This window comes from Ruditapes philippinarum, unplaced genomic scaffold, assembly GCF_026571515.1.
Source record: "Ruditapes philippinarum isolate M1 unplaced genomic scaffold, ASM2657151v2 ctg2803_1_1_1_1, whole genome shotgun sequence".
NCBI classification, from domain to species: Eukaryota; Metazoa; Mollusca; class Bivalvia; order Venerida; family Veneridae; genus Ruditapes; species Ruditapes philippinarum.
The window spans coordinates 76995-94061 of NW_026853955.1; the positions used below are offsets into that span (position 1 = coordinate 76995).

Genomic DNA, 17067 nt, shown 5'->3' on the forward strand with positions numbered 1-17067 from the left:
CTTTTTAAATGGTTACAACAACATTTCTGTCCCATTCATTTATAAAATGTGTAACTTGCTGAAATATTGAAATTAAGAAAGAGCCGTTTTTCAGCACATTGTGAACATTACACATGTATGCTGCATTTAAATTTTTTGTGTGTGCTTTTGTTTGTATTTGTTGTTTTCTGCTGAAAATAATGTCTGCATAATTCATTTTTTTAGATTCAATTATAACTGCATTAAGGTATACGATGGATAAAAAGTCATCTTAAACTTAGAAGTGTATACTTCATCACATTCTTAACAAAAATTACAGAAAACACCAAATGTTTACCATCTTGTTTAAAAACAAGTCACTATTTAATTTGAAATTTAAAGTTAAAGTTAAAAAACAACAACACATAACAACACCATATTTTCATCGAGTCATAAATTGTCTGAAAACCGGGAGATTGCTATGTGTGCTTGCTTTTTACCATGGCAGCTCTCGAAAATTTGGAATTCAGTCACGGTTTTGAGAAAATTCTACAAGAAGATTATCACATCTTTTGATATACATTAGAATTCCGGGTACCCTCCAATAAATCCAGGATATCTTTAAAGTAACAGCGAAGTTATCTATAAAAATATTACTTGTAATAAATCGAGTAATATTTACTTTTGACCATATATAAAAGTCACGTGGGTTGGCTACATAGTAGAGGTGTTAAAATATAATTGTAATACACCTTTGTTAGCCATTGAAATAGTATTTAATGTATAAAGGACTTTCAAAAATGGTTATTATTCAGAGCGGGCGCTATGGTGCAGTGGTAACACTGTTCGCCTACAAATCAAGGGGTCGTGAGTTCGATCCCCCGCTACTCCACTGAACGAATAAATGACTACAAGACTGACAAAACCAGGACATTGACACAGAATGACGGCAACCATAGTATACAAGAGAAGACCTTAACGGAACAGGACACAAGTACCGAAAGTACAAGACCGAAGACGACGACCGATAACAGAAGGAAGAACGGAGACAAGAACTGACAACAAGCGAACAGAGACGAGGACCGATAACAGAAGAACAGAGACGAGGACTGAAAATAGAAGAAGAGAGACATGGACCGTGAACACAAGACCTGACAACAATCAAACAGAGACGAGGACCGATAACAGAAGAACAGAGACGAGGACTGAAAACAGAAGAACAGAGACAGGCACCGATACGGAAAAACTGACAACAAGCGAACAGAGACGAGGACCGATAACAGAAGAACAGAGACGAGGACTGAAAACAGAGGAACAGAGACAGGGACCGTGAACACAAGAACTGACAACAAGCGAACAGAGACGTCGACCAATAACAGAAGAACAGAGACAGGGACCGATAACAGAAAAACTGACAACAAGCGAACAGACGAGGACTGAAAACAGAAGAACAGAGACAGGTACCGATAATAGCAGAACTGACAACAAGGGAACAGATACGAAGACCGATAACAGAAGAATAGGAACCGATAATAGAAGAAACAAGACAACGGAGAGAGGATTGATAACAGAAAAATAGAGACGGGGACCAATAACAGAAGAATTGACAACAACAAAACGAAAACCAGGACTGATTACAGAAGAATAGAGTTGGGAACCGATGATAGATGAACGGAGAAGAACGAAGACGAAACCGATAACAGAAAGAACAAAGACGACGACCGAAAACAGAGACGTGAACCGATAACAGGAACATCTGACAACAAAAGTTACTGAGAAGAACCAGGACCGATAACAGAAGAACGAAGACGACGATGCCGATAACAAAAAACGAGCATCAAAACCCAAGAGTACTCAGAGACAGGTGCCTTTAATTAATATATATTTTGCATGCACATGTTTAACCTCCTCACACATACGCAGTAGGAATCTGAGTAGTCAAGTTATATGCTTGCATAGAGTGCCAGATAAAATACATGAAAGCCCTAAATCAAGCAGATAGGGCAGGGAAGAGTGAAACGTCTGCGGCGTAAACCCTAAATACAGGTCTCTTATGTTGAAATGCCTTAAATTTTTCAGTACTATCTTTTATATTACTTATATATTTTAGTGGTCATTTCAAAAGGCCATTTCCATGGTCAAGATCAAGTTTTTCAATTTGGTATCCACTTTTACCGGATTCAGCATACCTTAAATAGGTTAAATTCACCAAGATACCACTTGTACTACAAAATGCATCTAGCATCTTATAGGGAGCCAAATTCTCAAAGTCAGTCCTGTCTATAGCGGAAAGGGGATTATAGGAATGGACTCCGTATGTCAGACCGTTCGTCCGTAACACCTTCGTATCCGCTCCATAACTTTTTGAACCCTGAAATTTTTTTGGAAATAACTTGGCACAATTGATCACCATAATGAGACAATATGCAGAGCGCAATAATTGGGTTGCTACCCGAAGGTCAAGGTCACACTTTAAGGTCAAATGTTAAAAGTCTTCATTTAATAATAAAAAGTCTACATTTTGTGTCCGCTCCATAACTTTTTTAACGCTGTAAAGTTTTGAAATAACTTGGCACAACGGATCACCATTATGTCAAATGTTACAAAGTCTACATTTCGTGTCCGCTCCAACATTTTAACCGCTGAAATTTTAAAAAAAATGTCTTGGCACAATTGATTACCAGTATAAGAACATGTGCAGAACGCAAACTTTGGGTTGCTACACCAAAGGTCAAGGTCAAATGTATAAAAATCTGCATTTCGTGTCCCCTCCATAACTTTTAAACCTATGAAATTTTTTTTAAATAGCTTAGCACAATTGATCACCATTATGAGACGATGTGCAGATCGCAATAATTGAATTGCTACCCCAAAGGTCAGGGTCACACTTACAGTTCATATGTTAGAAAGTCTACATTTCGTGTCTGTCTCTAACTTTTAAACCTCTGAAATGTTTTTAAGATAAATTGGCAGAAATGATCAAAATTATGACACCATTGGCAGAGCACAATAAGCAAGTCACAACCCTGAAGGTCAGGGTCACACTCAACGGTCCAATGTAAAAACTTTTTTTTTCATGTCCGCTCTATAACTTATTGACAATTCAAAGGTTTTAAAAATACTTAGCACAAATGATCCCCACCACGACACAATCTACAGACCTCAAAATCCAGGTCGCTGCAACCAAGGTCAAGGTTATATGTTCTCCATAACTTTTTGACTTTATGGAAGATTTGAAATAACCTGGCACAAATAATCGCCATCGTGAGACTATGTGCTTATGATATGCATGACACAACAGCAAGGTCATGATTGGTAAAAGGGTCAAGAAGTACACATTCATGTTTCTTGCGAAGCCCCGGAGTAAACTTTCTTTACACAGTGTAAATATAGGAAAAACATGAAAATATTCTTCTCCATAACTGCAGGACCTAGTAAAGAATACTATTAAATTTGCTTAAATCACGACCTTGTGGTCAAATTCATTTATGCCAGGGGTCACTTCAATTTACATATAGGATAAGCTAAAAAAATAACTTCTCCCAAACCGATGCCTATAGCTAATTATTTCTGTTGTAGCCTTGTATAGATCAGTACAAAATTTATTCAAATGAAAATTTAACCCACCCCTAGGGTCAACTTATTTCATATGGAGACACATAGGAAAACTTTTAAAAATCATATTTCTTTCCAAAACCAAATGCCCAGATCTTAGATTTTGGGTTAAAAGCATTGTCAAAAAAAAACTTAATTTATTTTTCAAATCTTGACAATCTGGTCAAAGTTGACCTAACCCCAGGAGTCATTTTACTTTGTGTTATAAAGAAAAGGCTTTGAAAACTTTCTTTACATAAATAAAATGCTTTGACATTTAAGTGTGACGCATTCATTCTATGACCATATCAATTTATGTCACGATAAATCATATAAAAGTAATAATACATAACTTCTTAGCTTGGTAAAGTCATGATCCGTTTGATTATAATTACCTTTCCCAAGGATCAATTGATTTACATAGTCTAACTTATATATAAAATCCTTTATAAAATCATCCCTTTAACCCCATTGTTTAGAGCATATGAAACAATTTCTAGAAGACTTTTACCATGTTTCTTCAAATCATGAAAGGGCCGGGTCTGGGTTATACGCCAACTTCAATACTTCTTTGTTGATAGCTTGAAAGTTGGTTAAACTATCTGACTTTCATGGATAAATAACCAGAAGAGTAATGACCAATTTCTACTAAGCTACGGTACTAACTTTTTTGACAGACAAATGACCGTAAAACTCAATGTCCGAGATCAATTGTTGTCTGTAGATCAAGAGACGCCTGGATTTCACATCCGACACTCTCCGTAAAGTGCTAAGTTTGCAGGCATCAAATAATGATCATGAGTCTGGATTAAAACAATAACCGGGAGATGCTCCCCGACTAGGTTTTGGACACAAGCCCGGCGACTATATGCTCCCCCATAATTTTTCGGGGAGCATAAAAATGGCCCTGCCTAGATGTCGATTTTTATATAAAAAAACTCTTTAAGTCAGAAACCACAATGCAAGACCATTTGGTTGGAAGAATTGTCTTGTGTTCCTCTTTGATTGTTCAAATCATGGCCCCACTGGTATAAGGTGACCTAGAATTTAAGACCTTGTGACCTACTTTCTTGTTTTTGAAGCTAAAGAAATTTGGATAACAGATACAATATATCATGCCAGCTGACCTTAATCTGTTCTAGTGATCTCTTTGTATTTTGATTGTAAAATTTCAGATGCAGAATTATACACTGAGATCAGTTGACCTAGAATTTTATCTAATGCCAGTTAGAATTTCATAATACAAGCTACAACCAAAAAGTTTGAACTCAACAATAAATTCGATTGTCATTAAAACTTGATATTGGTTGACCTAGAATTTGAACCAGTGACCTATTTATTTCTCGTTTTAGCTGCAAAGTCTTAAATGTTTACCCTATGTACAGTTTTAAACATTTGATAATGTTTATATACATTTGTACCTAAGACTGCCTTTTACTAATTATTTTCACCATTAATTATCCTTTCCAAACATAACAACATTCACATTTGACATGACCTATATCTATGTATAGCAGTTTGAAAAAAGCGAATGCATGATGCAAATTCTTGAAATAAATTTATTCATCTAATTTCAAAATATTGCCTGTTATCTGTAATGATAATTTGCTAGAATTAAATGTGACTTCTTTTAATGTTACTTTTTTTCAATTTGTTACCATGGCATAATGCACAGATTATTTATCTATAAGTTTGTGTCATTCTTAACAACATGCTTAAAATGCTAACAGTTGAAAATGTCATACGTTTCAGGTGTGTCTTTCATTTTACTTCCCCGTTGCCATGGCAACAGAACATGTTTAATATTAATAAACAAAATATCAAGTTTCTTAATTATTTATAACTTTAGGTACATGCCAAAGTGCAATACATGTTGACTATTCATAGTTTAAATTATCATAACAAACCAGTTAACAAAATACTGAGACTTAGTTTTCGTTACCCCACCCACTTTAAGAATTTCAGAATCCACATTATTTTACAATAAAAATAAAAAATAAGGGTGATATTAGTATGATCTTGTTCAAGTCTTTGAAGTATATGGTAAAAATATTCATTTACACCGCTGGCATAGCGGTTTAGCTGGTAGGAAAAAATGTCAGCCCCATATCAATTTTTTATAATTTTTTTCATGCATTTTTTAGCAAATTTATCTATGAAATTCAGAGAATATGAAAAAATAATGGAAATGCCTCCATTTTCATATTGTTCCAATAGAATGTGAAGTTTTAACATCAACTGTACCAAAATAAATACAAAAAAGAACTAATTTTATCATATAAATTGCGTATTAGCCATTTTTCAATAATTTGGCGGCCATCTTGGCGGCCATCTTGGATTTCTCACAACGTACCATTTTTGACATGTCTACCCAAAATTTTTGTAAACTTCAAACATTTAGCTTTACATTAATACAACATTTATCTATGGACCTTTTTTGCACACAAAAGGTCCTCAGGGACTGTACTATGAGTGTTGTTATTTTATTTTCATAAAAAGGATGCTGGAGGAGTCCATAAGATGGCTAATGACTAACGGGAAAGTAGAAGAAGCGAAGAAAATACTCCGGAAAGCTACAAATTGGAACAAAGTTGATTATGGAAAGGTAGAAAATCTTCCGTACTTCGCTGAAGCAAATATGGAAAAATCGAACTCGATTGACACGGAGTTGGATTCGATTGAAAACACTGATGATGACGCAACTAAAAATGAGAAGGCAAAGCGTCATAGAGTACATGCTAAGAAATACAATGCTTTAGATATACTTAGAAACCCAGCACTCCGAGTAAATACTTTCATACTGTGGTATGCATGGTAAGTATTTATGAATCAGTCAATTAATGAAACGATTTCAACCAGTTAGTGAATTTACCAAGAAACTATCACTGAAATAATTGATAAAAAGGAACATAACTGCTATCTATTATAGAATCTTCTGCTAGTGAAATTAAGTATTAATTTTTATTATTACCCCTCACTTTTTTCGTAATGCTAATTTCCCATAGGCCTCTGGGAGTTATTCTTACTGTTAATGCAAGTGTACCAAGTGGTTAAGAATTTTGTATTGTTACATGGGTAACAGTATTTTTAACAGTATAAAATCTGGTCACGTGGTCTATTGTCTTAAGAAAATGAAATAAAATGGACGCCATTTTTCTCTCAATTCATTCTTATTTTCGACGATAGGGCATCACCAAAGTAACTATGACTCTCATAAAATTTAGTTCTTTGCACCCTAGAGTTCTTTTCGCGTATAAAATATCTTTTTGTTGAATAGTCAAAAAGTAAACATCCGTTTGCAACGGAAGTACTTGTAATGTGAATAATTTTGTGTCAAATTGGAACATGCAGACGATTAAAGCATGCAACAAAGGATTATTTAACAATTTTAACCTGTGAAACGTTACAGATATAGTTGGTGGACAGACTTCTGTAGGATATCATCGTTATTTTGTAAATGCACTTTGTCAAAAACCATGCGAAGAATATTCTGGATACAGGAGGATCAGATTTCATAGATCATAACCTTATAAATGGGTTAGTGTTTTGTTTTCTAAATAAAACACAGCTTATTGTATGTTTATGACTGGTAGATACCATCACTTGCTTAAAGAATAAAAGCAAAACAACTTCTCAAGTAGGCCTACTTTACAGTTCACTTAAAACTTAAAAGGTAAGGACAATTTAGTTATAATTGCTACTCTTGGTTTATTTTTGTAACAGTTAGATTTAGTTGACAAATTCAGATCATCACAGCATTTGTTCGGGGTAATAAAATAAATAACACATGGGTTTGTGTGTAACAGTAAAAATATCATCCCTCGTAAAAATACTGTTACCATCGGCTACGCCTCGGGTAACAGTATTTTCCTCGGGATGATATTTTTACTGTTACCCACAAACCCATGTGTTATTTATATACTGTTTTGATAATTTCTGTCGGTAGAGGCGGAATTTCTTCTATGTAGTAGTAAGTTGTTTACACAGGTGGCAGTATCAGTGTCTGGACACCCACCACACCCTGCCCCTGAACCCCTGCTACAACCCTGAAAAAAATCACTACTAAGGCTTACTATAAGATACTAAATACAAAACCACCGATAAGGTTATAATTTCTTTCCTTATCAACATTATAATTATAGAAAGGTGAAAAGCCTAATATATGTTCATTTGCCAAACAATGTGGAACACGGGAAATCGTCGTTTCGGCGACTGAGGCGCATTCCGGCGGCATTTCGCTGCATCATTCAATAACATAGAATTCCACAGATTATTTAATTCAAGTCCAACGAATATCCACATTTTATCGTTTATTTTTCTGTTTCATGGTATTTTTGACTTGTTGTAGTAATTTTGGAGTTTGATACCTGCGTATATATACGCGATCTGATCGGACGTCCACTTCCTCAATCATGCTGCTCTTTTTTTAAGTTAAAAATTTGACTACGTTTGACTACCTCTAAATGTAGTTTTTTTTCTTAATTTCGCATCATTATATTTATAAGGATCGTAGCCACTGCGACATACTATGGTTTGACACTAGTATCCACTCATCTAGCCGGGGACAGATTTGTGAACTTCTTCTTAAGTGGTGTATTCGAGGTCCCACCACTGCTAATGGAATTCTATCTATTTAATAAGTAAGTATAAATTCAGTTATGCCAAAGATTATCACAAGTATCTTTTAAACTAAATAATCATCTTCGGTAAAACATTAACTTTATGTTTACGCTATTTTTTCTATATGACCATTTATGGTTTATTATAGTGGAAGGCAGTACATTTTATCAGATGTTTACTAGAACAAAATGACGAAGCTATACAAAATTTTAGAGATATTTGTTTGTTTCGATGTGTTGCTGCTGTTAATTTCTCCTAGAGAATACATAAATGCTCTATTTCGATCAATCAATCAATCAATCAATCAATCAATCAATCAATCAATCAATCTTGTAGAATTGGCCGTAAGAGAACAATGATTCTATGGTTTGCAACAGCAGGACTGTCACTCGTCATTTCAACGGCTTTACTCACTATATTTAGTAAGTGATAAAGTAAAATTTAGTGTTTGTTGTCATGTGAAATATATGTCATTTTACGAACATTTGTATTAAGCAGACAGCCTAATAGCTTTAATTTTCATGTGCCACAATGGTTGCAATAGTTACTCTTTCATTGTTAATTTCGTCGTTGAAATGTTGTATAGCTACCGTAGTTTATAAAAGTGTTTTCTAGAACTTTTTACGGTGCTTCCGTAGTTTATGAAAGTGTTTTCTTGAACTTTTTAAGGTGCTACCGAAGTTAATGAAAGTGTTTTTTAGATTTTTTTACGGTGCTACCGTAGTTTATGAAAATGTTTTCTAGAATTTTTAAGGTGCTACCGTAGTTTATGAAAATGTTTTCTAGAACTTTTTACGGTGCTACCGTAGGTTATGAAAAAATATTCTGGATTTTTTTACAGTGCTAATATAGTTTATGAAAATGTTTTCTAGAACTTTTTACGACAACAGCAAACTATATAACTTAAACTATGTTTTTCATTACAGATGACAATGACAATGCTAAAACAGCTTCGACAGTATTTTCTCTAATCGGGAAATCTGCTAGTACAGGATGTTTCAGTACTGTGTTCTTGTACACACCTGAAATTTATCCTACAAATTACAGGTAAATGTCCTTTGTATGGTGGCGGTTGCGGCCATCACAAACCCCCGAGAAATTTTTATCGTTTTATCATAAAATGTCGCGGGCAACTTTCAAACCCGCTGGATTTTCTTCCGAAATCGTACAATCGCCGCGGGGAACCTATAAAACACTTTAAAATCTGGAAAAAAAAAGATAACGTATGCTCAAATTTGAAATTAGAAACAATGTTAATTACTAAATAGTCTCTTTTTAAATATAAAATAAACATGTTTTATTGTCTTCACTCAAATTAGATATGATATGTTTATCAATTTTAACACGCTATGAATATATATATAGTGTCATTAAAATGCCAGTTTTTGTTGTTGTTTTTTTTATAGATCAACTTTACTTGCCCTGTAATAGGGAACGCAGCTTCACATACATAGTTTATTCATTCTTTTATTCAAATTAGACATATTTAGTTAGAATTTCATAGGTTTCAATAAATTTCTGTGATAAAAATGTTTTACTCAATAATGAGAATAATATATCTAAAAGCAGTGCCTTCTACGAATTTATTAGAAATCACTGACTATCAAGAACATAAAAATATCAACCCGTATTTAAGGAAAATAATGATGTTAAACTGATTAATTATTTACTTCCGACTTGAGCATATCTCCTTGGCCACAAATGTGATTATGTTATTGTCAAGGCGCCACAGCATATATGTATGGTTCATACTTCAAAGGTTGTACGAAAAAGGTTAAAGGGACTTCACTGAGGTTTCTTTACAAAAACGGACTGGAAAATATTTTGGCGAGATTTATCTACCGTTTAATGAAGGTCTAATGCATATTCTTACCCCATTTTTCAGAATATTTTTGTGCAAAATGACCCAAGAATGGATGGCGTTGAAACTCTTTTCACTCAGATCGGCCTAAAATCGCACATAAAACGATTTTAAATTTAAGTTTCAATACATTTTGTTATCATTCTTTGAATACTTTTTAAATTTGAAGTGCTTCAATTGATCTATATAAGAACTAAACAATTATGTTAAAATAGTTTTTTAGGCTTCTTGGCTTTAAAAGTTAAAGGCACATTATGCCTCAGAAATCCATATATTTTAATTCTTTAGAAATGTCAAACATTTGTTTAATGATATTTAAATAATGGATTAAGTGCATGTGAGATGTTTAACAACTGAAAAAAGAGCTTAACATGCATTATTTGCCGTAAAGGTAGTAAAAAAATAGTAATTTGACTTCCATACATAACACTAATTCACTATAATTATGCCAGTTGCCAACAGAACCAATTAAAGATGAAAAAGATAGTGCATGTATAAAGCAAATGAGTATGTTTTGGAAACAATAACAAGATACCAAAAATAAAAGTTTTTTTTGAGAAATATTATTGATAGCATTTCTGAAGCATAATGGGCCTTTAAGCTTTTTTATCTATAATGTCTCACGCGATCATGTTTGAACATAATGTAATAATAAGTAAGTCGTTGGCAAAACATTAGAACATTGGTAATTCATTTAAATCCAATAAAAAGCGTAGATATATACACCGATGTATATTTTATAATACAAGACATATTAAATTCATAAATTATCTTACTACTAATCAAGACATTTTACTCAAAGCCGATTACAGCTTTAAGCTCATACATGTAAGTACCTTTTATAAGGAATTAACTTAAGTATTGAAATTACGAAAGCTGGCTAGGGACATTACAACTTCACGAGCTCTGAAATGACCCAAACAGTATTTCGTATGAAATACTCTGCTTACGCTTACGATACAAAAGATAAATTACATTACATTAATATAAATAAATAAATAAATAAATAAATAAATAAATAAATAAATAAATAAATAAATAAATAAATGAATTGAATTATTTTTATCTTGACACGATATAATTATATATCAGATCGTTTTTTTCTTCTTACAGAAATAGCGGTCTTGGCATCGCCTCATCTATTGCACGTATTGGCGGAATATTGGCTCCCTTTGCAAGTAATCTGGTAAATATGGATTTTAATAGTCTTACTACCGAATGGAGAATGCGTGAGAGGTGTTTAATGCGTAAGATGTGATATTTGCCAAAATAATGGTAAAATATGTAATGAATAAGGTGCGAGACTTGTCTATTTATAATAAAGTAATGAATTTGGTGTAAGAGGTCTGTAAGTACAATACGTAATGCGTTGGGTGTAAGTGTTAGTGTAATATGTAATGCATGTGTCTTGCACCTCATGCATTGCATATTTTAGATAGACAGGTCTTTCAACCTACTTCCAATTTATTTCATATTAGACAGAGACACTAAAAACAATATGGTTAAAGTAAATTACTAAGCGAACGGTTAAAACGGTCTGTCTCTAACTTCACTCTACACTTCTCAGCCTTCTTTGCTAATGACCGCTCTGTCATGAGTAAATACTAATGTATAGAGAATTCATGTCAACCAGAAAACCCAAGCAGTTTTATTAGCTCAATAGGTATAGCGTTAGACTGTGAATCGGGCGACCCTGGTACGATTTTCGGACGTTGTTGTAGTTTGTCATGAGATCCTTTCTACGATCATTCATTCTGTACCTCAGCTCTGGCATGAACAGAAGTAATCAGTTGTTTGTGGAAGTGAAGGCAGCTAGTACCGGTAAACTGCTAGACAGTCTGCCCAGGAACGACGCTGTGGCTGAACTGTTCACTAGTAAATTCAATGTGGCTTACTGCCGTGATCTGGAGGGCAAACTACCAACACTACCATCCAAAAAAACAATTAATTTCAGTTATTTCATTCATCTGCATTTTGTTTCACCATACGTCAATTATTATACTTATTATAGATTGTGATTTTCAGTAATTGGTGATTCCTGAAGTAAAGAAGATCAATGCATTGATTTTTCGACGCGCGGAAATATCCACTTTTACTGTAAGATTTCTTTCACAATTGCATGCTATCTTTTTTTTCATTCCAGGCACTAATTGCTCTCTGGATTCCTGGTGCGATATTTAGTGGCATGTGCCTGTTGGTTGTTGTTCTAGCAGTTCGGCTTCCGGAAAGTACGGCGCACGAATTACCCACAACAATTGCAGAATGTAATAAAATGGACAAAGACAAAACAGCATCTTTGAAATACAAAGTTAAATCTGACGAGAACATTGTAACATCCGATCAGGATAAAGATGAAAATTCTGAAAAATATAATGAAAATACTCTTTATACAACAAGACTGTGATCATACTAGATTTTTCCAAGATACCGTTGATTTGAAACATTTCATTAACAGCTGTACATTAGCCATAGCGTTATGTACTTGTTTTTAGTGAGACTCTTATGTTAAATTGTCTACAATGCTAGAGTTATGTAAATATATCAATTATTTAAATCTAATATTAAGTGTGTTTAATAATTTATCTGCTGACTGTAGTTGACAAAATTAATGTTTTTTAATGAATACTTCCTGAAAACTTCACAAATACCTCTATGATAGAGGTATGTTGGTATATTTTCTTAAAAAAAGAATGGTGCATGCAAGAAATCATTTGCCAATAAGTCAAAACCTTACTAAAATAGCAGCATTTTATTTTGTTCCGTTTTTTCGTGTGTTAAATCATACATTCTGTGTAAAAAATTGTTCTGGGTTCGACTGTAGGTCTATAAGGTTTTGGTATCAATATGTTTTTACCTTTTTGGATTTTATAAAAATGTTTTATTAGATAAAGCTTCATACGCTTTAAAGGAAATGCTTGAAAAGCCATAATTATCATATTTCATGTTACATTTGAGCCGCGTCATGACAAAACCAACATAATGGGTTTGCGACCAGCATAGTCCAGGCCAGCCTGCGCATCCGAGCAGTCTGACCAGGATCCATGCTGTTCGCTTACAAACTTTATAACAAGTAGAGAAACTGATAGCGAACAGCTTGGATCCTGATCAGACTGCGCGGATGCGCAGGCTGGTCTGGATCTATGCTGGTCGCAAAGCCATTATGTTGGTTTTATCATTTTTATGCTCTCTTAGAACTATGTCAAGTTTGGTTTGTCAGTAGTTATATTATTGCTTACCAGGCTTTATATCTTAAATAGACGTGTCCGTCTTTAATATGGTAAAAACTATTCATCATTTCAAGGGGGAAAGTTCAAAACATGTACTGCATGAATAGCAAATATTTCAGACCATGATCAGAAGGCATAAGTGTCCCGGCCTTTCTTGGTCTGCACTGATCACAATACCACCAGCAGTTCAGGTTAACATACCGTATAATATAAGTTAAGTAATAAAATTGATTATCATACTGAATTGATTTTTTAAAATTGTCTTCAGGATTTTGTCTAAGTAATTGATTTATATTCATCGTACTTATGAAACTTGGATTCTGTTTAAGCCAGCGGTGCTAGTGTGTACATAGTATGTAAAATGATCAGTATCTTTCACAGACAAACCATGTTAAAGTCGATTCTTAGATTTCATATTTAATTGTTTACATTGATGTGACCGGAAGAAACTAAATTGTGCTAAAATATTTTATTCTGAAAGTCATATCTTAGATATAAAATTTTCTACATACTTACATGTAATTATGTCTACAGACTAACTATTGACGTTTTAATGATGGAAATAAAATAGTTTTTCAACATTATCTGTTTTTGTTGGTCATTGTCTACCTGTCGAAGCAACGGTATTCTAACGCCACCCATAAAATTTCGATTTCAAAATTAAAAAAGTCTAGAAACAATGAAAACTAGAACTATCACCGCAAGACTGCCTCGGAAATGAGGAAGTTACTAGTAACAGAATACCTTGCAAAAGAATTGAAATAGAGTTATGGTTAAGGGCAATTAAAGATAGTTGTGGTTCTTGTATGTTGCATTTCCTTTCAATGAGGTTGACCATTGATGAAGTTTTATTGCATTACTCTGTAATTAGTCCGGAAAGAGTTATGGTTCTTGAGCACTGCATTTCCTCTCATTGTGCTTGATCATTGTATGAAGTCGCATTGAATTCTAAAGATTAGTTTTTCAGTTGTGCACCGAACAAGGAAAAGAAACAAAGGAATGAGTCATAAAAGAGTTATGGTTTCTATGCACTGCGCTTTCTCTCAATATACTTGACCATTGTATACATTTGTATTGAATTCCAACTAGTAAATTTCAAGTTATGCTCTGGACAAGAAAAAAGCAATAGAAAAGTAGCAAGGGCAATAACTCTATAATTACTCTTGACAGAGTTATGGTTATTGTGCACTCCACTTCCTCTTATTGTGCTTGACCATTGTATGAAGTTGTTTTAAATTCCAAGTAGTGCTTTTCAAGCTAGCTCCGGACAAGGAAAAGTGTCAAAGGGCAATAACTCTGTACATTTTTGTAATTAGCGAAGATAGAGTTATGGTTTTTGTGCACTGCACTTCCTCTCAATGTGCTTAATCATTGTATGACATTGTATTGAATTACAACCATTAGTCTTCAAGTTATGCTCCGGAGAAAATAAAAGCAATGGGAAAGTAACAAAGGGCAATAACTCTGTAATTTCTTTAGAAGTTTTGAAGTTGTTTTGAATTCCAACCAGTAGTGTTCAAGTTGTGCTCCGGACAAGGAAAAGTAACAAAGGGCAATAACTCTGTAATAAATAAAGATGGAGTTATGGTTCTTGTGAACTGCACTTCCTCTCAATGTGCTTGATCATTGTATGAAGTTGAATTGAATTCCAACCATTAGTCTTCAAGTTATGCTCCAGACAAGGAAAATGCAACCGACCGTTGGACCGACGGACCGACGGACCAACAAACCGACCGACCCAGCCACCCACCCACCCACCGAAAGCAACCAACCGACCCACCGACCGACCCACCCACTGACCGACAAACCGACCGATCACCGAATGACTCCTATATACACCCCTCACAAACTTCGTTTCGGGGGTATAACAAATAGTTGAAATGTAGACTCGAGTCATGTGAAAAGCGCAACACCTTCCCCTAGCACTCCTCCCCATCAAAGCACCGGTTTAAGCGGTATTCAATTATCAATACTAAATAAATTGGAGTTAATGATCTCGAAGGACAAGAAATAATTATAAAACACCGGGATGAATTAAGGGCAAATTATACTCCCCTGATGAGACCTTAAGTTACCATGCGACCAAATTGTAAATGGATTGATTAATTGATTTTATTCCTATTAAAACACATATGTACATATAAGGTTGAAACACATATACACATATTAGGTTAAAACACACATACATAATTATACACAATAAATACACTTACACATTTTTATAATAAAAGTACATAAAATTTTGTCTAAAAGTACTTTGGTAGTTTGTCACAAATATCTGTATCACAAGATATTCATCTTAAATTTTAAATTTACAACATTAACAAGACTAATAGTATATCCTATCTGCGTTTGACTAGATATTAAACGAACAAGTAATTATGTAAGCAAATGTATGTATATTAATTAAGAAGTGGTCATAGAGTATACTTAGATATATTACATGTATCAAATTATCAATTTTCTGTTACTTACTTTACGTGAGTAAAAAAAGGGAAAAAGACACGAAGACTGATATCTAGTCAAACAAATGCAATTCGGTAATTCGGTACGAGGTCTAGCTTTTTCTAAAAAGTGGGCTTTTACATAATTTATTTCTGTTTTCTATATTTAACAGAAACAAATCGGCAAAGACCAATATTATTGGCACTTTCTCTGGGTAGCATTTTATAAATAAATCTGACTATTCTATTTTGAAAAAATTTAATGTTTGCATTTTAAGTTTTTGTTCACATTCCGTTACTTAGAAGACCATGGATAATACATGTTGCACTGTATAAATATTTTCTTGTCTTGTAATCTAAAATCCTTGCTTATCTTGACATAAATGATAAATTTAAGAGAAAGAAATTAGAATATCATTTACAATAGCATCAACAGACAAAGAATTATCAATATTTAGACCTAGATATATTACAGAGTATGCACATGTGGACCTTACTTCATTAGTTCCCCTATCCCATCCTCGCGCGCTTAAATGGTTGCTCGAGCGTGAACAAGAAAAAATATTGATTATTTTTTCATGACTCGAGAATTTCCTTCTACCAGTACTTTCAAGTACTTTGATTCAAGCACATTATAGAACATGCTGAATCAGTAAAGAAATGATGCGGTAGAAAACCTTGAAAAGAATGTACTGGACAGTGACCTATTTTACCTAAAGAACAATAATAACATATGCAAATAACAATTTTGTTTAAGAGAGTAAGTATTTTAACCCGTTTAGCTATGTCCACCAATAAGTAAATAATTAACTACATACATGCTTATATCATATGCACGAGGGGCGGTCAAAATATACCCAGACTTTTGTTTGCTCTCAAAAACAATTCCACATCTAGAAAATTATCCAGCTAGCATACGAGACCTCGGCCGTTCTACTCAGGTGCCATTTAGTGCTTAAAATAAAGTACGGAAAAACACAGTTCCTTGCGTATTTCTCAACCAGTAAAGCAGGAAAGTCGCCGTATTGCCTCTACCATGTTGGTGAGACGTTAAACAAAAAAAGTACCGTGTAACAACATATTTCAAACTCGTCCTGGTTTTCCTTCTTAGCAATCATGTCAGTTCTGGAAACACACCAGAGGCACAGGGGTGGGGCGGGTGCATACCTTGTACGCTTTAGATTTAGTTTTTCTTTTAGTTTTACTTCTGAAAAGTATTTTGCAGCGTTATTTCAATATTTTGGCAGTAAATGATTGAATATCATCCAGCATGAAACTAAATTACTTAAGTGATGATATAGTTCAAAAACATACCTGTTTACAAATAAAATGATCCAAATGTTTGTTTTACATTGGTCAATGG

General features: G+C 33.9%; 1 protein-coding gene across 1 annotated transcript in view; it reads left to right on the forward strand.

Annotated features, from left to right (window-relative positions):
- Window positions 1-17067, forward strand: part of LOC132738497 (uncharacterized) — a 40829-nt gene that overhangs the window by 7662 nt on the left and 16100 nt on the right. The window contains exons 5-10 of the mRNA XM_060726002.1: window positions 6052-6366; window positions 8058-8192; window positions 8509-8594; window positions 9099-9219; window positions 11147-11219; window positions 12177-12433. Of these exons, the coding sequence (XP_060581985.1) occupies window positions 6052-6366; window positions 8058-8192; window positions 8509-8594; window positions 9099-9219; window positions 11147-11219; window positions 12177-12433 (987 nt within the window). The remainder of the gene's footprint in view (window positions 1-6051; window positions 6367-8057; window positions 8193-8508; window positions 8595-9098; window positions 9220-11146; window positions 11220-12176; window positions 12434-17067) is intronic.